This window comes from Astyanax mexicanus, chromosome 13, assembly GCF_023375975.1.
Source record: "Astyanax mexicanus isolate ESR-SI-001 chromosome 13, AstMex3_surface, whole genome shotgun sequence".
NCBI classification, from domain to species: domain Eukaryota; kingdom Metazoa; phylum Chordata; class Actinopteri; order Characiformes; family Acestrorhamphidae; genus Astyanax; species Astyanax mexicanus.
Window position 1 is genome coordinate 7039647 of NC_064420.1, and position 26751 is coordinate 7066397.

At 39.2% G+C, this 26751-nt stretch overlaps 1 protein-coding gene across 1 annotated transcript in view; it reads right to left on the reverse strand.

Moving 5' to 3' along the window:
- The window catches only part of ddah1 (dimethylarginine dimethylaminohydrolase 1), a 107890-nt gene extending 85067 nt beyond the window's left edge, over positions 1–22823 (reverse strand). The window contains exon 1 of the mRNA XM_022677288.2: positions 22334–22823. Within this exon, the coding sequence (XP_022533009.2) occupies positions 22334–22624 (291 nt within the window). The 5' untranslated portion in view covers positions 22625–22823. The remainder of the gene's footprint in view (positions 1–22333) is intronic.
- Between the last annotated feature and the right edge of the window lie 3928 nt (positions 22824–26751).

A 26751-nucleotide genomic window follows, 5' to 3' on the forward strand; every position in this document is an offset into this window, starting at 1 on the left:
AGTAAGTATCAGAACTGGACTTTGCTTGCAGCGATTGAAAAAAATGTCCTGGACCAATGAGAGAAAACGAGAGAGAGCCTCCTGCAGAGACTCCCTGCACTGCTGAACTCTGTGACCTGTGTGTGTTGGTTAACAGTTGGCTGCTGGATCACGCCTCAGCCTGTCACAGCTGTGCAGCTGTGTGGTATGTGACCTACACACACACACACACACACACACACACACACACACACACACACACACACACACACACACACACACACACACACACACACACACACACACACACACACACACAAACAGACACATACTCTGAGACTAAAAGGCACAGTGCAGCAGATGCTCAGACGCACTGGACATGCCACATTCCCCATGTGTATGCCTGCGTGTTGGGGGCATGGCTGTACCCACTGAACTCCCGGTATGAATTGTAGCTGGATGTGTAGACTGAATGGGTGGATGGGTGGATAGATAGATGGATGAATGGGTAGGTAGATAAGTGAATAGCTGGATGGATAGCTGGGTTCACAGATGGGTAGGTAAGTAAGGGTGGATACATGGATTCATAGATTCGTGGAATATCAATGGATGGATGGATGCGTAGATGGACAGATAGACTGATACTGAATAGTTAAAAGACTTCAAACATCCAGCTAGGCAAATTGATTGCAGTATCCAAACACATACTGTCTTGGAGTCCAACCCTTATAGTGAGTCAAAGGCCAAAAGAAAACGCTTATTATGAAGGTAATTAAAAAAAAGGGTTAGGCATTGAGCATTGGGTATGGATGTACCCAATGAACTTTGGGTATAATTTGTTGCTGGATGTGTAGGGTGAATAGTAGGGGTGGGAATCGTTTACTATCTCACGATTCGATTCGATTCCGATTTTGGGGGCCACGATTCGATTCAAAATCGATTTTTGATTCAAAACGATTTGAATTATAAAAATTTCTGCTTCTGGCTTATGAATCTTATTGAAAAAAAACCCTCCATAATATACACTGGTCCTGGAGCAGGTAATGTGTTACAAAAACAATAAAATGTGCAGGAATGTGGGTCCTCAGTGACAGAGGAATCACTGGGATATCACAATGACGTTAATGAACAATAAATAAATAATAAATAACACTGCTTTATTACCAGGCTACTAGCGGTGGTGTGTAGGTGACGCTGCTGGGCTGATGTGATGATAGCAGTGGAGCGCTAAAGTTCAGGAGCAGCTGCTGATTAACTAGTTAATTTAAGGTCGTTGTATTTCTTCAGAAGGGGGGCAGGAGGTGGAGAAATTAATTCATATGGTCCATTCCTTAATTCCTCTGTGATGAGGAGCTGAAATTAGCTCTGATTAGCTTATTGTATTTTTCCGTTCCGCCTTAAATGCTGCAGCCCGCTGCCACCTGTAGCGTTATTTAAGGTGGAACTGGAAAGTTAGCTAGTTAGCTAGCTAACAGTTACTGAAACTAACTACTAGCGATCTTTTTTATGCTTGTTATGAAGCATTCTGCCATAAAACATTGAAACTACACGTTAATCTAAGGTAATATAGTGCTTGTTCTGCCATCTTACCGGTAATTCTCAAACACCTACGCTCTGTGTGTGTCTGGAAGATCTCCGTTTGAAAGGACAAGCGCTATCCCCAGGGTTGCCAGGTCCAACAAAAATACCCAGCCCAAAATCAGTCTAAAACCCGCCCCTCAGAATCGATTTTGGGACATTTTAAATCGATTCTGAATCGTAGTAAATGAGAATCAAGATTCTTATGTGAATCGATTTTTTGGCACACCTCTAGTGAATAGGTGGATGGATAGATCGATGAATGGGTGGGTAGATGGATAAATAGGTAGATGAATGAATAGATAGATAGCTGGGTTAACATATGGTTAGGTAGACAGATGTGTAAATGAATGGATGGGTATGAAAGTAAATGAGCAGATGAGAAAATGAGTGGATGCGTAGATTAACAATACAATAAGATACCGGTAGATACCGGATAGGCAGAAAAGGGGGTGGATGGATGAATTGCAAACAAAAACAAAGCAATATAGCATAATTAATATTTTGTTCCAAAGATGGATAAGCAGATGAATGAAGGTGGATGGATGGATTCATAGATGGGTGGGTACTTGGAATATAAATGGATGGATGGATGCGTAGATAGACAGTAAGATACTGAATAGTTAAAAGAGATGATTGGTGGACAAATGTATGGATAAATAAATGAGACGATGGTTTGAAGGGTGGATGAGTACATCGATAGACAGTAGTAGAGTAGATGGCGGATGGGTTAAGAAGGGTAGATGTGTAAATGGATGGGTGGATGAATGAATGAGTTTATGAACTGGAGCGTGGATGAGTACATGGATAGACAGTGAGTAGATGGTAGATGAGTAGAAGGGTAGATGTGTAGATGGATGGGTGGATAAATTAAGGAGTTTATGGACTGGAGAGTGGATGAGTACATGGATGGACGATGAGTAAATGGAAGGATAGTTAGATGTGTAGATGGATGGGTGGATGAATCAATGAGTTTATGGACTGGTGGGTGGATGGGTACATGGATGGACAGTAAGTAAAAATATTGAGTGTGTAGATGTGTGGATGGATATGTAATAAATTAATGAGTAGATGGTTTGGTGGGTGGACGAGTAAATGGATAGACAGTGAGTAAATGGTGGATGGGTAGAAGGGTGCATGTGTGGATGGATTGGTGGATGAATGAATGAGTTAATGGACGGGATGCTGGATGGGTACATGGATGGACAGTAAGTAAAACTATTGAATGTGTAGATGTGTGGATGGATACGTGAATAAATTAATGAGTAGATGGTTTGGAAGGTGGATGCGTAAATGAATAGACGGTGAGTAGATGGTGGATGGGTAGAGGGGTAGATGTTTGGATGGATGGGTGGATGAATCAATGAGTTTATGGACTGGAGGGTAGATGAGTACATGGATGGACAGTGAGTGGATGGTGGATGGGTTTAAGAGGGTAAATGTATAGATGATAGATGGGTGGTAAAAATCGTGACCAACGGCATCTGGCTAGTATTGTCCATGTCTCCAGACAAGCAACTGCTGTCAAAATAACAACTACGTTCAATGCAGGAGGCCCAACAGTGTTTCTACCTCCAATATTGGCATGACAAAAGTTATGGGACACCACAACTTCATGGAACATAAGTTCCTGTTCCATCACTCTTGTCATGTCTGTGTCGAATTCAAATATCAAGCTATGAGACTCTTATTATGAAGATAATTAGAGAAATTAAGGTTAGGCACCGAGGACAGCCAAAATAAACATTCGTATTAAGGGGGAAACATTGTCTTGCAAAGGTTGGGCAACTTTAAGACAGAAAAAGAGAGAGAATGAGTGATCACTGAAGTGAAGTAATATTTGTCTGAGGCATTACCTTTCACTCTACAACGTTCTGCTGGACACGTATCCTTTTTTACACAATTGAATTCAGAATTCTCCACCATATCTGCAGAGCACACACACACAGAGACACACACTTTTCTGTATAGTCTGGACTAAATAAAGCAGTCCTGGCCCTGGTCTGGGTGAGGAAGGTTAAAGAGCAGGAATGTAGAACAGACAGTGGGAACGGCCGCTCCGCCGTCCGGGTAAACACACTCTCGCTTTCACTCACACACACACTCTCTCTAACACACACACACACACTCACTCACTCTCTCTCTCACACACACATACACTCACACCAGGAGCTCAGGAGGAAACCGGGGTCACTTCCGCACAGGATGTCTTCCAGAACCGGGCCAGAAGCCCCAACCAGCAGCCTCAACACTTAGACAGTCAAAACAAAAAGGGGCGCTCTGGCTGATCTGAGGCAAGATCCTCCGCCACGCCGAGGAAAAAACATCCAAACGTCTCGAGCGGCCTGCAGAATTCCCAGCCAGTTATGCAAAAGTGGCTGGGAATTCTATTCCAGAGGCCCAACTGGGCTAAAGCATGCAGGCTGCTGTCCTAAATCATCACACACACGTCTGAAACCGAGCGGGGATGTTGAGCAATCTCTAATAGACCTGTGTCTCTGCTTTCTAACTCAGTATAACACTGCATTATCTAATATTATCCATGCTAAATTAAGGCAAAACATCATAAAACACATCGCAAAACTTACTTTACTGCTTAATTTCTTTAAAAAAATATCTACCAGAGAAATATACGTTAGTTATTCCCACTGGGTTTTTTTGTTTAATATTGGATATAAAATAGGTAATAGTATGATTTAGACAAAAATGTGTTTGATATCCAAATACTGAAATGAAACAGGATAAATTAAGATCCTAAAGTCTGCACTCATCACTCTACCTCCAGCCTAGTTATGGAAGATGAGAACAGTCTCCCTCTGATGCTGCATGTGGATCATTTTTGCATTAATATTTTGAACAACAGTACTCATCACAGCTCTTTCTAGGTGTTTATCGAGAAAACTCATATCGATGTATCTTATAGTCCTAATACACAGTGCACATTATTATCTTCACATTTTAGATTGGTGACTTCTGGTGAAATCTGGTGAAAATCCTTGTATTTATTAATTAATATTGCAATATATAATGTAGAAACAATATGAACCGCAATGTCAGTTGTTTTTCCCAATATCCCACATGCTGAGTACCCAATCATATTTCTTGTATCCATATATCCTATGTTGAAGTCACTATTTAATTAAAGTTAATGGGTAACAGAAAACACTTACGTTTTAAGTCTATTAAAGATTAAAATGGATTTTTTAAATTCGGAAAAAAATAAAGGATCTCAGATTTGTTTACAGCGATGGAAAATGAATTACATAAAGTTTCAATCCCCTGTTCTTAAAAATACATGGGACATATGTGAAAAGTAGTGACAAAAAGTAGTTCCCAACTAAAAAATCTTTCTAAACTGTCACTATTTTATAATTATTAATCCTGCACATATGTATAATAGGGATGCACTGAATATCTTTCAGTGTATAATTGCAAAAATACACTTTCTGTGTTTGGTTTAAGTTATTCTGTCTTTTTTCCTAATATGGCCAAACAAGGACTATTTTAAGTAATATATTTTAGTGTTTTCTTTAATTTCAGTGTTTTTTTACAAACTGACAAAATACTAGCTGTACAGGGCGAGGATAGTAACATAAACTGATGACTGGAACAGCACTGCTAAAGTAAATTCATAATTAGAATAGAAGTACGGAGGTATATTAATAACTGGAACAGCACTGCTAAAGTAAATTCATAATTAGAATAGAAGTACTGAGGTATATTTATGACTGGAATCGCACTGTTAAAGTAAAATCATAATTAGAATAGAACACCTAAGGTATATTTATGACTGTAACAGCACTGCTAAGTAAATTCATGATTAGAAAAGCATTGCTGAGTACATGGTTAGTTTGGTTAGTACCATGCTAATTTGTGTACATTAGCTTTGATTATTTCTTAGCTAAATTAGCCTTGAAGTTCCAGTGCTGGATCTAGCAACAAACTTTAGTAAAATGTCCCTAAAATATTTTTTGTTTTGACTTTACCTCTATAATCACTTCTCCAACTGACTATTTCAACTAATCCAAAAACACATTCCCAGCTCCAGAATGACATCAGTATGTCTGCTGAGTGGGTGAGTGGAAGAACCACTGGCCGAGACATTCCTGAAGGAGGGAATTTGGACCTAATATACACAAGCGCTTCCTGAGTCTGCTCCGTAAAGGTCACCGGAGTTCCGCTCAGAATATCCAAGACGCTGCGCACCAGCCAGAAGAATGCCGACAACATGATGCAATCGGACTGGATGTGATCCACAGACTTTTTCAGAAGTGCCGAGTCTAAACCTCCAGCTTTCTCCAAAGAATTACAATATAAACTGACCTCAGGTCAGGAACATAGCGCTTATAGGAGCCAGAAGAGGCTTGACAACAGTAGGAGAACCAATGAGCAACAAGACCAGTCAACATCTCACACAATGACCATTCCTATACTGAAATAAAAGAGGTCCTGAGCTCTAAACTTTAGTGAAACACTTTCTTCAAAGGTTTGTCAAATAACCACATAAAACAAAATAACTATTTTACCAGGCAAAGAACCGTAATGTATTTTTACACCTATTGTTAATTTGCTTAAATTGCTCAGTTAATGATTTTGAAGCATTTTCCCCTTGGTTAGGTTTGGATTTGGTTTGCCTTGGTATTTTATTTTATTAGGTTTTAGTTTGGGTTGGCTCTGATTTGCTTTGGATTAGTTATAATTTGGTATTGTTTGCTTTGGTTTGATATTGGTTTTGATTGGTTTGGTTTGATATTAGTTTGGATTACTTTGGTTTGAATTAGTTTGGTTTGGCATTGATTGTGATAAGTTTGGTTTCGTATTGGTGTTGTTAGGGATTAGTTTGCTTTGGTTCTGATTTGCTTTGGATTAGTTTGGTTTGATTTTGTTTTGGATTAGTTTGGTTTGATGCTGGTTTTGGTTTGGATTAGTTTGGTTTGATGTTGGTTTGGATTAGTTTGGTTTGATGCTGGTTTTGGTTTGGATTAGTTTGGTTTGATGTTGGTTTTGGTTTGGATTAGTTTGGTTTGATGTTGGTTTGGATTAGTTTGGTTTGATGCTGGTTTTGGTTTGGATTAGTTTGGTTTGATGTTGGTTTGGATTACTTAGGCTTGATATTGTTTTGGTTGGGATTAGTTTGGTCCGGTATTGGTTTGCTTTGGCTCTGATTTCCTTTTGATTAGTTTGGTTTAATATTGGTTTGGATAAGTTTGATTTAATATTGGTTTTGGTTTGGATTGGAAATCACACCAAGAATGAAAACCAACCTGGTTTAGCTGGTTAACCGGACAAAAAAGTGCAGATGTGCAAACACTCTTAAACATTGATTAAGTTAATCAAACCCATTTTGAAGGATGTACTACTGGGTCATATATTGTAAAGCAGAGTTCTTAAATCCTGGTCCCATGTCCAGTATGTTTTAGAAGGTTGCCTGCTGTAACACACCCACTGCAGCTCTCAAAGGGCTTGATAATGAGCTGATTAGTTGCATCAAAAGAATAGAAAGCAATACATTCAAAGGGCAAGGAGGTGCCAGGATCTGGATTGAAAAACACTGTTCCAGAAAATAATAGCACCAAACAAGGATCTTTGGAGCAATTATACAGAATATCTGTTTCATAAAAATGCAGCTTAGGAAAGTGTAAGTAGTTTTACAGTATGTGAATGTTCCATAAACCAGTGATTTTCAAAGTGATCCGCAGGAACCTCCACACAGTCCAGACTGGTGCTCCAACCCAACAAACAACACACAGTGATGTGAAGCAAATAGTATTTTGGCCACAAATACTTTTATTATCTGCACCATCAGGAATTTCTGTACGTCTTGTTCTTGGGAAATAAAACATTCCGATTCTGACTCATCATCCTCAGGTCAGCAATGGTGGCCAAACTCGTATATGGCACTTAATAAACGACAGCATGGAAACCCATTTGGAAAATACCTCAGGCTACAGAAGTCAGCAAGGCTAAAACAACATCAGCATGACGTTCAGGTAGTGAGTCCTTTCACCAGCCATTGTTTCTAGTGCGATCCAAAATCGGATGACTAGGTTCGGCCACAGGATCTGGAAATACCAAAGCAATCGCTCACGGTCAGCGAGTGCTGGAGAAGGAGCATTTAGCAGCTCTGATCCACAAACTGGAGGAAAACTACAGGACTTTTTGCTGGTAAACCAGGTAATTCATCCCACAACTTAAACAATTTGACACCAGCTACCAGAAGGAACTCGTCTTTAGCTGAGGGATAGTTTTGACCACTGCTAATTTACCTCGTGTTAGCATTGCATGCATCCAGCTTAACTACTGCCCAGTTAGCATCGCCATTAGCAGAGTACTGCACCTTTAGCACTGTTTGCGCTGCGTTAGCCTCACCCAGCATCTCTTTCGGACTTCAATTTCCATCTTTCTTCCACATAAGAGACTAATGCTGTGCTATCATAACAGTTAGGTAGCTAGGTGGTACCTAGCTGAGTGCTTAACCACAACACACACATGCTCGCACACACACACACACACACACATCATCAAGTAATTCTAACTTGGTGTAAGCACAATTTGGTGTTCATTCTGCCAGAACACCAACACATCTGGTCACCAAAAAAACTCATCATTAAATAGAATTGAGTTTTTTTTATTATATTATTGTTATTTTTTTTTATAACTAGCAGGCAGCAAACATATAAGCATGTCCCCACTGACCATCTTTTTATTTTTACACCAGACAAAAAAACTGCTATTATTTATGTATATGTATCCCAAAAAATAGATTAATTTTAAATATTTTTTAATTTAACCCTCCTCCCCACTATTTTTCAACCCTGTCAGTCTACTATTCAAATTTTCTCCAAGAAAATTAATAGAGATATTCAGGCACAACATTTCCACTCGGTTATATGAATAAATGATGAAAAAAAAAACATTTTTAGGAAACAATAAACAATAATGCTGTAGAAATTACAATGATATTGTGCTAAATACCACATGAAGCTACTGTATTAACCTAAACAATTCAACCGGCAAAGCTAACTGCATTTCCTAGCTAAAATGATCACTGTTTTTTTTTAATAACAGATTAATTTGTTAGTGCTGGTTAGAATTAGGGTTGGATCTGTGGTTTGATATTCGATGTGGATTATGGCTGTAGTTTTTTTAAGATAGTTACTTATTACATTCACAATGCCGGATTACAGCTGCTGACTCAATGCTAGCTAGGCTAACAGACTGCAGATATTAGTGGAGATGGCTAATGGCTAACTGGCCATGCTAACTGTATTTCCCAACTAAATGAATCACTGTTTTTAACAGCAGATGGGTGTGTTTGTGCTGGTTAGTGTTTTTAGACCCTGTTGTTTAATTAAATATGTGGATTATGACTATAGTTTACGCCAGTCTGCAGTTAATACCCTCACAACACCAGAATGCAGCTGTCGGTTCAGTGCTAGCTAGCTAGGCTAACAAACTGCTGGTGTTAATCTGTTCACCCCTCGGATGCTTAATTTACAAATATTACATGTAGCCACTTTGCCTGTCTGCTTTTCCAAAATGAAAACTCTTCAGATAATTGACTTTTTTTTTTTTTGTAGACAAACAGCTGAAGTTTTCTCAGTCAGCCGCAGACTGAAGCTGCTGGGGGTTCAGGGTAAACTGTGGAACTAACCAACCAGAATAAGCCAGTCCAGTTATTTCTTCTATTAGTAAAAGTGAACAACAGGTGTTGGGTGTTATGGCAGCAGATCAAGTATCTGTGTTATTCAGGATTTAAGAACACTTAGAAAAGTAATGGACGCGTGAAACTGTGAGTTTAACAAAAAAAAAATCTTTATATAAGAAAAATGCTAATCCATAATCCTCTTTTTACAGTTTCCTTCCAATAATTCCAAATACAGTAAGCACATTCAAAAAACAGTGTGAATCCGTGCTCTCTAATCCTTCACTCACTCAGCTAGTGCTCTACCAGCTCAAGAGCATCTTTTTTGCACACTATCAAAATAAGAGTCCCGTATTAAAATTACTGTTCAATTACACTGACATTAGGATTACCTACATGAAATAACACAAATATTACAAAAATACTTAAAACAAAGAAAACAAATATGGCTCTAAAAATGTATGGCTCTAACTACAGGTCAGAATTAGCCAGGTAGTTAATTAACAGCACTAAAACTGTTGGCATGGAACAGTTGTTTGGTCTGCAGATAATGTTAATTCTGGCTTACAGAAGCCTGACTGAAAAGTGTTCTCAGTACAATAAAAACAGTGTCTAAACCGGCATTTAAACAGGAACAGCTTCAGACCTAACAACCTGCACAGCCCTCCCAGAGCTTCCTCAGACAGTGTTTTAATAAAAGCTGAACTGAATAAAAGTGCTGCAGCCTTTATATACTAATAAAGGGACGACAGTTTCCTGGATTCCCAGACAGACATCTGATATATGATCATGTATATAAATACAGTATCTTCTAAAAATCAGTGGAGTATTTTATCATATATTTTGATGGGACAAGTATATAGAAATTAAACAATGTACAGCTTGTATAGCTGTTTAAATTTATTGTACTCTGAAAATAAGGCAACACAGCCATTAATTTCTAAAAAGCTGTAACACAAATGAATACACCTCACAGAGTATGGTATATAATCTAAATTCTATCAATTCTGGCAAAATCTGGACACTGTATTATTTATCTGTAACAATAGAGCATTGATAATCAGCAGGTTATAAATGTAAATAACTGATTATAATCACAGCAGCCCTGTAACAGATCATGAGTGGAAAATGCTCGTCCCTATAATCATGCTCCATTCTTAAACTTTTCCTCAAAATACTATGTCTTTATTCTTGTAATATTACAACTTTAATTACGAGTAATAGATAAAAGAGTGATAAATCAGTAAATGCTTATTGTAAATGCAGTATCCTTAGCAGACTGAAGAGCAAACAACAATAGAAAGCTCATTACAACCAAAATAGAGACTTGTATTAACCCTGCTCAGAGTGCTAAAAAAACAGCCAATGAAACAAATGGTATTTGTGCATCCCTACCAAAAACAAATTCAACAAATATTACAATGAGCTAAATAACCAGCATGTATGTTTTACACAGGATTACCAGTTTTTTAAACACTCTGACCATCAAGACCTGCTTAAACTATCTAAAACTTGCAGCATTTATAGTTTTTAGTATTTTTACCATGCTTACACATTCTAATGCATGCCATTTACATGAAATCTATATATTGTCATTTATCAGATTTACATATGGATTATGCTCAGTCATCTTCAATCATGAATACACTGATTGTATGTGGTCTAACATTTTAATGCTCAGTGAGTTTTGGGTTTAGTCCTAATACAGTAAACACAGCTGAAAAACACGGCTGAAAAGTGACAATCATACCAGTCCGAATCATTCCAGAGTAATGCTGGGTGGTATACTGGTTCATATGGTCTACCGCAGGGCAATTTAGAACTGTTATGCATTTTTCTCACACTGCCATAAAGCTAGATGCGCTGTGGATCGCTGTGTAGAACAAAAACAACCAAAAGAAGCATGCTGGGACAGCTCGCTAGATAACGCTAGCCAGTTAGCATAACAAGCTAACACACTGCACACTAACCTTAAACTGCAGAGTGACGCAAAGTCACTGATACACGCACGCAGAAGTATAAACACACTCCACTGAGTAGCACACACTCGCTGGATACGCGTAGGCTACGACGTAGGTTCACATTAGCCTCGCTCCATCCTCCCTGAGAACAGCACTTAATCCCCCCAGACGAGCCCAGAAAGAGTACAAAATAATTTATTTAGCAAGTGATAAAACTCTGAATCCTAAAACTCTGGATACGAGGTGAGCAGTAATTAAAGACCTGTTTAAATATAATAAAACTGTAGCTTGATAATAATTGGCTGTTTTTTTTTAAACTGTAATGCCTCTAATGGCTTGAACCATTTATTAAAATATTTAGTTTTATAATAATTGGCCTATCTCTTTTTAAGGTTTATTTTTTTATATTCTTCAGCTGCTTTTCTGCTAATGAAGTCTGATTTCTTCATATATTGTGTAATTTTGTGGGACCAAGTAAACACAATATTAATTTTAGATATTATATGTACTTCTAACAATACAGTAAGTCACAAACCTATATAAAAGTCCAGTAATACAAAAAAAAATCTTGAAAAATACTGTGATACACATTTTTGGTCATACCATCCAGCACTAATCCAGAACTCATTAAACATGCGGAAAAACACCCCTGTAGCGCTTAGCAGTTAGCATTGCGTATATTAATCTAACTTACTGCTCTCCAACTCAGTGTTAGCCAGTCACAGTGGCTGCATTGTTCTACAGTCACAAGTTTGGTAGCATGAATTGGAATAAAGACAAGAGAACAAGCTGGGCAAAATCAATCTGGCAACTCACTGGTGTGTGTGTGTGTGTGTGTGTGTGTGTGTGTGTGTGTATATATATATATATGTGTGTGTGTGGGGGATGGTTAAGTGTTCAGTTTTGTCACAGCCTATTGCTCTCACTGCACTGAGCTCAGAGTTGGAGTACTTAGACACGTCAATACTGCAGCATACACTCATACTGACAGCTGCACAAAGCTAACGGCAAAGGACATCCGCTAACAGTCAAGTCATTTCAACTGCATATTCAGAGTACATTCTCAGCACTACTGTGACACTGGCATAGAGAGGAATTGGTGCCAAATTGAATAGCAAACACTACTGTGCAAATATATAAATGCCCCCTTAAAATGCAATACTCACAACATGCTTTTAAAAAACACTGATGTGAGGAAAACATGCCACAATGAAAAGTGAAAGCTCCAGTACACTGATTTAATGTCACTAAATCTCTTTCTGTTTAAAATAGGAAACGCAGAATTTGTGTCAGAAATGGCCTAAAGAAAAAAGTGCGTGTTTATACTAACACGTGCACGTATCAGCGTCTTTGCGTCTCTGTGTCCAGCCAATCAGGGAACAGCAGGCTGTGACTACAAACACACAAGCCTCACACACAGAACAGGTGCCATTTAGCTACAGAAGAGAAACTGAAAAAGGCAGAATATGGATTTATAGAACTATAAATTACAATGAGGTTGATTTAAAATCTTAAAATGTTAAACTTATGATTGCCTACTTCTGTAGTATCATTTACATGCATAAATGTCATGGACACGCCCACAAGGCGGGCTGAAAGGTCCGGCATTGCGGCATGCGTTGAGGAAAAGTGCTCAGCAACAGCTTATTTGCATAAAGGTGACAGTTGTCCCCTTTAATAAAAGGAATGCATTAAGGCAGGGGTGCCCAAACTTTTTTTGCTGGGGGCCAGAAGGAGAAATATATTTGAAGTCACGGGCCACGCTCGTGACCAATTTAAATAATACTTTTTTCCTGATTATTTCATTTACACACCATTTTACTTGACTTACTATCTTTATCTTTGACAGTGTTTTGTAAACTAAGATTTTTCAAATTCATGTTTCACTTCATGATGTCTCTTAATATTAAACTTTTAGACTCTTTGGCCCGTTTTTCTGCGCTAGAAATGCGCGCACTCTCCGCTTTTAAACTCTTTGGTCCCTTTTTCTGCGCTAGAAATGCGCACTCTCTCCGCTTTTAGATTCTTTGCCCTTTTTTTCTGCGCTAGAAATGTGCAGCCTCTCCGCTTTTAGACTCTTTGCCCCGTTTTTCTGCGCTAGAAATGTGCACTCTCTCCGCTTTTAGACTCTTTGCCCCTTTTTTCTGCGCTAGAAATGCGCACCCTCTACGCTTTTAGACTCTTTGGCCCGTTTTTCTGCGCTAGAAATGCGCACCCTCTCCGCTTTTAGACTCTTTGCCCCTTTTTTCTGCGCTAGAAATGTGCACCCTCTCCGCTTTTAGACTCTTTGGCCCGTTTTTCTGTGCTAGAAATGAGTACCCTCTCCGCTTTTAGACTCTTTGCCCCGTTTTTTCTGAGCTAGAAATGCGCACCCTCTCCGCTTTTAGACTCTTTGGCCCGTTTTTCTGCGCTAGAAATGCACACTCTCTCCGCTTTTTGACTCTTTGGCCCTGTTTCTGACACCTAGCATTCAAACTTTGAATCTCACATTATAAAAACCTGCTTAACAGCGGGCCAACTTTCATTCTATTTCTAAAATACCTCGTAGTTTGGACACCCGTGCATTAAGCGTTTTCGGATTCATCACATGACTTAACTTGCATTAACTGACAGGAATAGCAAATATTTCAGCTTTCTGGCTCCACATTTTCAACTCTTTTTTTCTAAAAAAAAAAAAACAGACAAAAAAAGAAGCCTTCTGATTTACAGAAACAAAAAAAAGCCAAGGAATCTGATCAAAGTCTTGATTTTGGGGGTTGAAATTTCAGCACATGGCCTGCATTGAATCCAGACACTGCTGGCTGATGCTCTCCGAGACGAGATGCTGAGAGTGAACCGCTGTGCTCCAGGGCAGTCTGCAGTCTGCAGGACGCTGTGCAGACGCAGACTCGAGTCCGGCCAGGTGCATCTCTGTCTTCACTCTCTCTCACTCTTCTGGAAGAGACGAAGACAGGAGCCATTTCCTGACCATACTTCTGGACCGACTCGCTCCGGGACTCAGAACCTCAGCGCTGACGGGCACATCGTGACCTACATATTTCTGACCTACATATTTCTGAGTAGCGTTTAAATACAGAATTGCGCCGCAATTTGTTCAAAAGTAGCGTTCCAGGGTGACGGCCGCCTGCATTCGTTATTAAACTCAAACTCAACCGTATTTCAGGAGAAACCAGAGACGGCAGAACCATTACAAAAGATAATAACACATCCTACTTTCACTTACTGTCCCCCCTCATAATTCTGCTTCACTCAGCCAATGCTGTCAACAAGCCAGTCATACTGCATGCATGAATTCTGAAGATCCAATCACAGCATACTGAGTTTCACTTCTATTATTTATCTATTTAAGATCTCAGGGCTTCTGATAGGTTTATGCTTAGCAGAGCAGATTGCTCAATCTCTGAAGTCCCCATTCTAAAAAAAACAGTACTCATCCCAACAAGTACAATACACTTATTTCAGTAGTGCTATTGTAATGATACATTTATTTCAGCCATGCTTTTTAGCCATTACCAAATCAGCATTCTATCACCTTATGCCAACCTTACACCAAATGATTTTCAAGTGACTTCACTGTCTGAGACAAATTTACAGTGTAGAAATAAAATCATGAGAGTCTTGCTTGAGTCGAGTAGCGGTCACGTAGTGCTGGGCGATTATGGCCTAAAAAAAACGTTTATAATTGATTATTTTTCCCCTACTAAAAATGTAACTATAAATGACAAAGAAATGGTTCAAAACTAGGTTTACCTGTTAAAAAACTGGTGCTTGCTTTGGGTTGAGTCGACTCATTAAGCCATTATGAGCCATGAAAATCAGATCATTAGGACCAACATATTTTTCTGATATGATGCAGCAATATAAGATGAGAAAACTCTCAAATCATTAGAACCAGCATATTTATCTAATATGAGAAAAAAAAAAGAGTCAGTTAGCTCTCCTTAAGGTAAAGACTGAAGATGGAGAGTCATTGTTAAGCAACTGTGCTGCTTTTAATTGGAACCAGTTGACAGTGGATTATACTGTATGTTACAATATCTCTCTTTTTAATGATTAATTTTATTAGATTTAATTTTGAATGATGTTTGAATACTTGTTTGCTTTTAATAGGTGTTTGTATTTCATCCCTGTTTATGTAAAGCACCTCGCATTGAGTATGAAATGTACTGTACAAATAAACTTGATTTTGCTTTGCAATTCTAGTTACATTAATCTAGATAGCTACCTCAGCGGTGCCATTACAATCATAAATGTATCCATGTAAAATTCCTAACATTAAACAGGTCCTTTCAATATGACTTTAAATCATTTCTTTTGGCACATTTGTTTTTTGCCATTTTAGTAAGAATATTTTTTGGTTGCCAAATATGCATCCCTTGTAGGAACCTTCCACAAGTGCTGAAAGGAAGGACAACAGATAATATAATCCAAGTTTCCAAATTAAAAATGACAGAATTAAAAAAAATCAAACATCTAAATGCTTTAACAAATTTACTTAATGTTATGGCTGGTTTATATCAAAAATACTCTGTATTATACACAAATAAAAAAATAATAAAGAAAGTCAGTCATTTCTTAGTTGATCCACTCACCGAAACACTGTAATCCCACTCAAACGATTTAGTCTACAAAACTAATAGGATTATGCTAATCTCTAGCTGCCGTCAATGAGATGTTTAAATCCCATTAATCTCTGCCGGGGAGGGGAGGGGCTGTAAACATTAGCAGCCGACAAGAGAATTTAGACCTATAGAAGCTGAAGGGAGAGCGTTAATGACCGCTCTACACTTGGACTTGGTATAATGCAGATTAAATTAGTAAGTAATCATACAGTTTTACAGTATTCTTTTATTTGCTTTTAAATCTTTAAATGGACTTGCTCCACCTTACCTCACTGAGCTGCTCTGCCCCCACGCCCCTGCTCGGTACCTTAGGTCAGCTGATCAGCTGCTCCTGGAGGTGCCGAGGTCAAAGCGCAAGCTTAGAGGGGATAGAGCTTTTTCAGTTGCAGCTCCTAAACTGTGGAATGGTCTACCACTTTATGTCAGACAAGCCCCGTCACTGTCCACGTTTAAAACCAGGCTAAAGACTCATTTTTATTCCTTGGCTTTTAACCTAATTTAAGACTTAAATGTTCTTGTTTTTTTTTACTTATTTATTTATTTTTATTTTATTTTTTTCTGTTTTTATTATTTTATTTTGTTTAACTTTTACTTTACTTGGCTCATATATTTATCTAATGCAATTTATTTTTATTGATACCTATATTTTAATTTGTCTTATTGTTTCTAGTGTTTTGTTTTTTATCTTATAGTTTGCTATGTACAGCACTTTGTTGCAGCTGTTGTTGTTTTTAAAGTGTTCTATAAATAAAGTTGAGTTGAGTTGAGTTGAGTATTTCCAGGGCCATAACTTGCATCCAAACAGCTGTTGGGCAGTGTATAAAATTTCACTTCATGAGAAGTTCTACAGAAATGTTTAGATTATTAGGTTATTTATGTACTTCAGAACTGAGGGAAGCCAGCCTGACTGGTTTTTATCTGCAGGACTAAAAGAAGGAGGCAAATCTGAACTTGCATCTGAAATTATATTTGTGTAACGCCCTGAAAATCAACTGAAAGTAATGCCACAGTATCCGCCTGGTAATGAAGGCTATGCCTGGGAACTGCTAATGTAACAGGATTTAGTCCCTGAGCATTTATGACAAACATCATTAAATGAGCTTCAACCGTGGCTCAGACACTTAAACATACAGAAGGTGGTCAGTGTCATGTTTATCGATTCCAAAGAAATTTAATTTTTAGTTTTTATTTCTGCCTTTTCCAAAAGAGAATGTCAGGAAAAATGAAAAAATATATATATTCTCAATTTTCTGATTCTTTCTCTGTTTTTTTTTCATCTTGTAACAAAAATCAGACTCTCTTTTCTCACAAGATGCATACACATACATATTTCTTCTTCACTATAGTTTTTATACACACACACACACACACACACACTGCACAGTCTGTCATTGGAAGGAGTTAGATAACATCCACTCATATAATCAAGCTCTAAAATCAGTCCAGACAGAATTCTGTTAGGCTACAGTTGGTGAAGACAGAATTCTGCTGGTCTAGAACTGGTTCAGACAGACTTCTGCTGGTCTAGAACTGGTTCAGACAGAACTATGCTGGTCTAGAGTTGGTCTAGACAGAATTCTGCTGGTCTAGAGTTGGTCTAGACAGAATTCTGCTGGTCTAAAATCAGTCCACACAGAATTCTGTTGGGCTACAGTTAGTGAAGACAGAATTCTATTGATCTTTAACTCGTTTAGAGTGAATTTACAGTTGGTTCAGACATAATTATGCTTGTCTAGAGTTGGTTCAGACAGAATTCTGCTGGTCTAGAGTTGGTCTAGACAGTATGCTGCTGGTCTAGAGTTGGTTCAGACAGAATTTTGCTGGTCAAGAGCTGTTCTAGACAAAATTCTGATGGTCTAGAGTTGGTTTAGACAGAATTCTGCTGGTCTAGAATTGATTTAGACAAAATTTTGCTGGTCTAGAGTTGGTTTAGACAGAATTCTGCTTGTCTACAACTGGTTTAGACAGAATTCTTCTGATCAACAATTGGTCTAGACAAATTTTTGCTGGTCTAGATTTGATTTAGACAGAATTCTGCTGGTCAAGAGTTGATTTAGACAAAATTCTGCTGGTCTAGAGTTGGTTCAGACAGAATTCTGCTGGTCTAGAGTTGGTTCAGACAGAATTCTGCTGGTCAAGAGTTGGTTCAGACAGAATTATGCTGGCCTAGAGTTGGTTCAGACAGAATTATGCTGGCCTAGAGTTGGTTCAGACAGAATTATGCTGGCCTAGAGTTGGTTCAGACAGAATTATGCTGGCCTAGAGTTGGTTCAGACAGAATTATGCTGGCCTAGAGTTGGTTCAGACAGAATTATGCTGGCCTAGAGTTGGTTCAGACAGAATTCTGCTGGTCTAGAATTGGTTTAGACACAATTCTGCTGGTCTAGACACATTTCTGCTGGTCTAGATTTGATTGACACAATTCTGCTGGTCTAGAACTGGTTCAGACAGAATTATGCTGGTCTAGAGTTGGTTTAGACAAATTTATGTTGGTCTAGAGTTTATACAAATAGAATTTTGTTTAGATAATTTTGGATTTTTATTCTAAACCTGATGCTCGGTCCGACCCCAACATAAAACCTTCCTGGGTATACTTTGGTTCAACTCTAAACTGGAGCAGAACTTGGAGAACATCCAGGCAAATAGGCTGCACTGCAAACATTATACCAAACAATGCCGGCCTGTTAGAGCATAATGAATGGCTTTCCGTAACACAGTGGAAACAAGAATTCTGTTTGTGTGCAATGAGCTGTGAAATAGATCAAACAAGGTCACAAAAAGAAACACTAGTTTTTCTAGGTTCATAGGAAGACAAAAATCCCCCATATTTTACATCAGTAGATGCCATAGTTCACTTAATAATCAGGAGATTTAACCTAGGTCAGTAATGCCTTCCAGGTGCTACTGTCAGCAGTTTGAAGTCTGTTTAGAATTTCCTAAAATAAGTTGGATACCTGTACACTTCAAAGTTCAGGCTCCAAACAAAACCAGACATATCAGTACTGTATTAACACTAGTTACAGTTTTTTCTCAGGTTTTCTTTAATGTACAATGAGCACATAATCTATCGAGCATCGTTGTTGGTTCACAGGTTCATCCATGTTTACTGTCTGTTTTTGAGTTGTGGTGGTAAATGATTTACAAACAATACGGTGCAAAGGTTCTTTGATCAGTAAGCAGTAACAGAGCAGTAGAATAGGGTTGTGCCATATTGTATTATTTAAAACAAATTATCAATTTTGTATTTGTTTAGCTATTTACTGTATTTATTTGTAATTGTTTGCAATTTATATGCATTCCCCTAATATGCAACACTTTAGTTTTGTGGTAGATTTTTGTTGCCAGCCTAAAATTATTGCTAAATTATGATACTATTTTAGCTATTTTCAGCCTGCCTTAGAAGAACCACATTTGGTTACATAAATACCTAATTTTAAAGAGAAAAAAAGAAAAAGCAGGTGTAAATCTGACAGAGGTCCTTTAGACAGTTGTAGTCCAAACATGACTCACTAAAGCACAATCATTTAAAGCAGGGGTGTCCAAACTTTTTTTGTTGGGGGCCAGGAGAAGAAATATATTTGAAGTCACGGGCCACACTCTGTAATAAAACAAATGAAATATACCCCTTTAAATAATATATTTTCCTGATTACTTTCATTTGCACACCATTTTACTTGACTTACTATCTTTATCTTTGACAGTGTTGTGTAAACTAAGATTTTTCAAATTGATGTTTCATTTCATGATGTCACTTAATATTAAACTCCTTAATTATGGCAACTTTTAGACTCTTTGGCCCGATTTTCTGCTCTACAACTGAGCACTCTCTTCGCTTTTAGACTCTTTGGCACGTTTTCCTGCGCTAGAAATGCACCCTTTCCGTTTTTAGACTCTTTGGCCCGTTTTTCTGCGCTACAACTGTGCACTCTCTCCGCTTTTAGACTCTTTGGCCCGTTTTCCTGCTATAACTGTGCACTCTCTTCGCTTTTAGACTCAGTTATAGCGCAGAAAAAGGGGCCAAAGAGTCTAAAAGCGGAGAGAGTGCACAGTTATAGTGCAGGAAAACGGGCCAAAGAGTCTAAAAGCGGAGAGAGTGCGCAGTCCTTCTGGGCCCCCAACAAAAAAAGTTTGGACACCCCTGATGACAAAAAGGGTGACAAAAAGCTTTATCTCCTATTCCAAATTTAGTTATATCTCAACTTAAGATGGAAAATAATTGATACTAAATACTGAGATGAATGGAATGGCCTGGACCAAGTCTGTAAAAACTATATATTGTTTTGGATAGAGAGGCCTAAAATCGCACTCACAGGTGCTGTTACTCATTTGGTTGTTCTGTTTGAATGAAAATGAGCTGCCTGCTAATAAATTAAGATGGATATTAGATAAAGAGTTAAAGAGAAGTTCAGATGTGACTAAATTCTAACAATAAACTGCCCAGTTGCTTATTAATGCACCACTAACTTTAACTGGCATTAAAGTGTTTTTCCACCAATGCCCATATTTGGAGCATTATCTCCGTACAGTATGAGTGGAATATTTGCAGTGTAGGTTCATGCCAGTGGACATGTAAAAACTTTTTTTTTCTACATTTTTGCTAACTATTTACATGTGGATGTGAGTTGTCATTTACAGGGCTTGGACAATGAAACTGTAACAACTGGTTTTAGACCACAATAATTTATTGTGGTGACGGACAGTTCTGGTGGAAACAGGAGAGTTGAGGAGCACACTGAATTCTGCGTGATTTGAGCAGCCGTGGTTTTATGTTTTATTGGATGCAATCCGGGTTAGCACCCCAACATCCCTTTCAGACAGCTTCCTCTTACAGCGTCCACAGTTAATCCTGTTGGATGTGGTTGGTCCTTCTTGGTGGTATGCTGACATTACCCTGGATACCGTGGCTCTTGATGCATCACAAAGACTTGCTGTCTGGGTCACAGATGCGCCAGCAAGATGCGCACCAACAATTTGTCCTCTTTTGAACTCTGGTATGTCACACATAATGTTGTGTGCATTGCAATATTCCCACCAGGCTGGTCCAATTTAGCCATGAAACCTCCCACACTAAAATGACAGGTGTTTCAGTTTCATTGTCCAACCCCTGTATATTTGCCACTGTTAAAATATCATGATAAATGCTTTAAAATGTACACTATCCGTTTGCCTGCATGGCGTTTGGTGTTGTGAGACTTGGATGAAGCTGCTTGGCCATGAAATTCCATTAGATTAAGCTCTCTACTTTTCTCTACTGTCCTTGAATTAATCTGAAGCTACATGCAATTTATCAGAGGTCTGTTGTGATGTAGTGACTCTGCAGAAAAATGGTGAACTTTGTGCACTGTGCTCCTCAGCATCCGCTGACCGCGCTCTGTTATTTTACACTGACAGAGCACAGAGTCGCTGTTGTTTCCAGCCTCTTTCACTGTGTTATAATATCACTGACAGTTGAAAATGGAATATTAAGTAGTGAGAAATTTCACAACTGAACTTGTTGCGCAGGTGCTTCATCCTGTCAAATTATGATAACACGCTGGAGTTCACTGAGCTCCTGAAAGTGACCCATTCTTTCACTAATATTTGTAAAAGCAGTCTGCATGACTAAGTGCTTGGTTTTAAACACCTGTGGCCATGGATTTGATTGGAACCTAAATTCAATTATTTAGATACATAACTGCATTACTGTACAGTATATCAGTTAGAGCTGCAACTATCAATACACATAATCGACAATGAAGTTTACAAACATCTACTATTATTTAATTCAGTGTGGACCAAGTTTTAAGTTGTTAACTTCACCACAGTGCACAAAACACTCCAGCATGCATCTGTCATAATGTCATGTCAAAATAAGGGACCATGTAAAAAGCCCAAACCATTATACTACCTGTGATAAACTTAAAAATAAATATTACATACAATTAATAACTTTTAGATTTTTGCTGCTAAACAGTTTTGCAGCACAGTGCTGGGGCAGAGGCTACTGTTTTGAATTATAGAATCTAAAGTGACTATAAAACATATCCTGGTTTGTTTAACACTTATGTTTAAAAAACAATTACACGTGTTTCTATATAGCTTTAATGTCTTTAATACTAAATACTTTACAAGGTAAAAAAAAAACAACAACATAAAAACAAAGAAAATACATTGAAGAAGAATAGCTGTTTCCAAGCCTTTCACTGGTACTGTATCTTTGCATATTTGCGTAATGTTGAATATTACATGAACATTAATTTGTTTTTGTTAATTAAAATTACAAATACATTAGATTAAGCAATGAAGCTTATAGGTTTTATATGTTTGTTTCTTGGATCATTACTTTGTAAATTGCTAAGGGGACGGGTTGTGCTATGATGTGGGATTGGACGATAGGTTGACAGAAATAAACATAGACTAATCGACTAATCGGAAAAATAATCGACAGAAATGAGCATTAGTTGCAGCTGTAATTTCCAGTTAATAGTTTAGTGGTTCTGCGTGTTATTACAACTTATTGGGGGTCTCACCTCACCTGACCTCACCTCACCTCAACTGACCTCACCCACCTCTTTTCTCCGGCTGGGCGCCCCGGGTCTCGTAATGAGCGCCGTGTTCCCGCACACAACCGCCGGGTCCTCCACGAACACGCAGTCCGGCAGCTCCTCGTCCGCCTCCAGCCGGACCACGCGCAGCCCGAGCGTCTTCTCCAGCACCGACACGTACTGCTCTTCCTCGCGCCGCACCGCCTCCATGTCCACCTGCAGCTCCGCCGGTCCGGAGCGCAGCGCCTGCGCCGCTAACGAGTCGGGCGCCGCACGAATCACCGCGTGCGTGAACCTCCCGAAATCAGCCTGCATGCTTCTGCTGTTCTGCACACCTCAGCGCGCGCTCAGCACACAATAATACACACAATACACAGCAACAGCACCGCTCGTGCCAGTCAGACGCGCCCCTGCAGCGCGCGCTTGTGTTTCGGTTTTGATGTTGTTGTTGTTCCTGCCTCGCGGCTTTGCTTCGCCGCGGATCCGCCGTGACATCAAACTCGCGTTGGACAAGCCTGCGCACGCGCGCTCACACCGTTCTCAACGGCTCTCGCGTGACCATGCGCGACGCCGCGTCCCTGCAAAGCGGCAAGCGTTCATGCGCGCGCGCTGGTGACAGAGTGCTGAGAGTTCTGCCTGCACTTTAATATGCATCTGCACGTGCATACATGCAAGCTCATGTTAATGAGATTTTGCATATGCATGCACATATGCATACTAAGCCTGCACGTGCACATTTTAAATAAATAAATAATTTAGTATATAACTGTCTACCAGGTAACTGTTAGCATGCACCTGCTGAACACACCTGCGTGCAGAACCGTACTGGTGATATTCCACATAAATTAAAACAAACTGTTGCTATGTGCAGAGCCTGTAAGTTGACATTCTGTATGGATAAAAATAATTTGTGGCCACAACCTATAAAGCTATGGAATGAGATCATAATGCATGACCACACTTTAGTAAATTGTAGCCAAGCAGTATATTTATGTATACTATGTGTTATTTTAGAAGCTCCTTAGGCCATGAGTTACTGAAGCCATGACTTAACATGAAAGATCTCACGCTGTTCCCATGTTTTGCTAACTTGTGGCCACTATTTAATTATTATATATTGTTTCCATACCTTACTAAGCTGTCACCACGACTTAATTGTCTCTATCTCACACCTTTTTTTACATTTTTTGGCCATAACAAGATCTTGTCCCATGCACAGTGAAGTGCTGAGAGTTCCAAAAGCTGTGTTCCTCAAAGTTCCAGTGTTTATATCAAATAAAAATAATTTAAAAAGCAGCAAAATGTTGTGTAACTTTTTTTCCCAAAAAAGTATTCAGCCCCCCTATATCAATACTTAGTAGAGCCACCTTTCACTGCAATTACTGCTGCAATATCTCTACCAGTTTTTCGCATCTAGAGACTGAAATTTTTGCCCATTCTTCTTTGCAAAACAGTTCAAGCTCAGCCAGGTTGGATGGAGAGCGTCTGTGAACAGCAATTTTCATGTCTTGCCACAGAAGCTTAATGGGATTTTGATCAGGACTTTGACTGTGACCATTCTAATATATGAATATTCTAAACCATTCCACTGTAGCTCTGGCTGTATGTTTAGGGTCATTGTCTTGTTGGAAGGTGAATCTCCTTCCCAGTCCCACATCTTTTGCAGCTGCCAACAGGTTTTCTTCCAGGGATGCTTGTGGAAAACTGCAAATGGCACTTCTTATGTCTTTTTTCTCCAATGGTTTTGTTCTTGCCATTGTTTTTTTAAAGGCCAGATTTGTGGAATAAACAATGTGGACCAAAGAATTGTGGACCAAACAATGCTGGTGTGAAAATGTCCTAAATTAAATAATTAAGCCACTTCTGAGGTAATTAATTTTACTGGATTTTTTTAGGGGTCTTAGAGTAAACAGATTTTTTGTTTATTTGATTAAAAACCATCTATCATTTTCATCCCTCTTGGCAATTATGTGATACTTTGTGTTGGTCTATTGCTAGGTTTGTGGTTGTAAGGTGACAAAATGTGAGAGCGCAGTGTTCTCAAGTCTCACGCTCAAAGAGTGAGACTTGAGAACACTGCGTTTTCGCATTTTTGTCACATGCCACACATGGTATTTCTCACGCTTGCCAATCCATCGGCTGTATATTATAATGTACTCTCGTTGAGCCAATCAGAATATAGATCGCTCTGTTGTTAGGCAGACCTAGTCAAAGAGGGTGGAGTTTCAGCCAGAGTGTCAGACGCGAAGAACTGTTCGATTCGAAAGTTCTGAAACACACGTCGGTGAACAACTGAAGGACTGCGTGCACCCCCCGCACCCCCCACTGAACAACTGAAGAAGAACTGTGCGCCCACCAAACTTCAAAACAAGGGGTATGAATACTTTTGCAAGCCACTGTATCACCCATTCAGGCCCAGTCAAAGCCTCTCTCACCCTTTCTGCACTGCCCAATACACAAGCACTGCAAGGCTGGATGCCCTGGAGCTGCAGGGTATGTTTATGCAATGTCTCTAAAGTAACCATATTGGGTTTTCTATTGAATCCTTGGTGGCAGGGAGCTGCAGCCGCTTCCCTGAGGATGCTGGCATGCATGTTTGTGTAAGTATGTGTATTTATGTGTCCTCCTGAGCCATCTAAGGGGCTCTGTGTGTGTCTTCTTTCCGCTGAGTCGGGCCGGAATGTGCTCCGCAGACGTCCCAGGGCGCATTCCTCCGCTCCCCGGGAACAAAGTCGGTCTTTCCTGGTTCCAAATCCACTCAATTATCCTGACGGCTCCAAACATTCCTGAAGGCCCACATACTGGCTCTTCCATTTCAGACAGGTCTCTCTCCGCTCGCTCTCTTTTTCCATTCCTCCAGCACACACACACACACACACTCTGTCTCAGGAAGGAAAGGTGCACCTGGGCTCTGGTCAGGGACACTGTAAAAGTGGATGAGAGCTTCACAGCCTCTCAGGATGCTTTTCAGGAACAAACATTTCAGCTCTGAACCGAACTGTTTACTCCAAAATGTGGTGAATCAGTCCAGGCTAACAAGTGATGGAATTAGCTGGACTGCCTGTTAAGTTAAATTACTGTAAGTTAAGTCATGTCAATCAGACTTATGCACACTGTTAAGAAAGGTAGAGGTACGTTCTTGGGAATGATGGAACTTCATTATATCTTGCACAGATATGACTGTTAGGGTACATAAGATGTTCTCATGGTTGAATGCCTGTCAAAGTAAAGTTCCCACATCCAGTGGAAAACTCCCAGAAGAGTAGATACTGGTACTGAAGCCCTAATAGCACAGTTCAAATAATTGCCATTTCCCTAACAGACATAAAGTGCCTTCACTGATCCGTTTTTGTCCCTATAATCAAATCATCTTTCTATATAACTGTCCTATACCTTCATCTTCAAAGTTTGGGCACCCCTATTAATCTTAATAATTTTTAGTTCTAAATATTTGGGTGTTTGCAACAGCCATTTCAGTTTGATATATCTAATAATTGATGGACACAGTAATATTTCAGGATTGAAATGAGGTTTATTTAACAAAAATTTGACCGGTGCAAAAGTATTGATTTGAATACAGAAAAGGTGAGAAAATCATGAGAAAAGGTATTTAAGGTGGCCAATTGCAAGTTGTTCTCCTATTTGAATCTCCTCTGAAGAGTGGCATCATGGGCTCATCAAAACAACTCTCAAATGATCTAAAAACAAAGATTGTTCAGCATAGTTGTTCAGGGGAAGGATACAAAAAGTTGTCTCAGAGATTTAACCTGTCAGTTTCCACTGTGAGGAACATAGTAAGGAAATGGAAGACCACAGGGACAGTTCTTGTTAAGCCCAGAACTGGCAGGCCAAGAAAAATATCAGAAAGGCAGAGAAGAAGAATGGTGAGAACAGTCAAGGACAATCCACAGACCACCTCCAAAGAGCTGCAGCATCATCTTGCTGCAGATGGTGTCACTGTGCATCGGTCAACAATACAGCGCACTTTACACAAGGAGAAGCTGTATGGGAGAGTGATGCGAAAGAAGCCATTTCTGCAAGCACGCCACAAACAGAGTCGCCTGAGGTGTGCTTTTGCATTTTGTAATGTTCTCATCCAGTCGTGCTGAGCTCTAATAGCACAAATGCAAAATGGTTAGAAAAAATGTGTCACATCAGAGGAAACACAAGATATTCTACACTCTCCCAGCAATGGCGCCAACATGTAATATACTCTTCAAAATAAATATGCTACATAGCAATGGGTTTCTTGGGCAATGCCATAGAAAAAAAAAACACTTTTGGTTTCCCAAAGTGACAGGTTTGTAAAGAAGCCATAAATGTAGAGAACCTTCCAAAGAAAGGAGAACTCTGGTGTAAAATTGACTTTTGCTGTAGTAAAATGTCATAAAGAGTGCTAAGCTTTCTTAAATAGCCCACCTCCGTTCTCCCGTAGCTTTCTG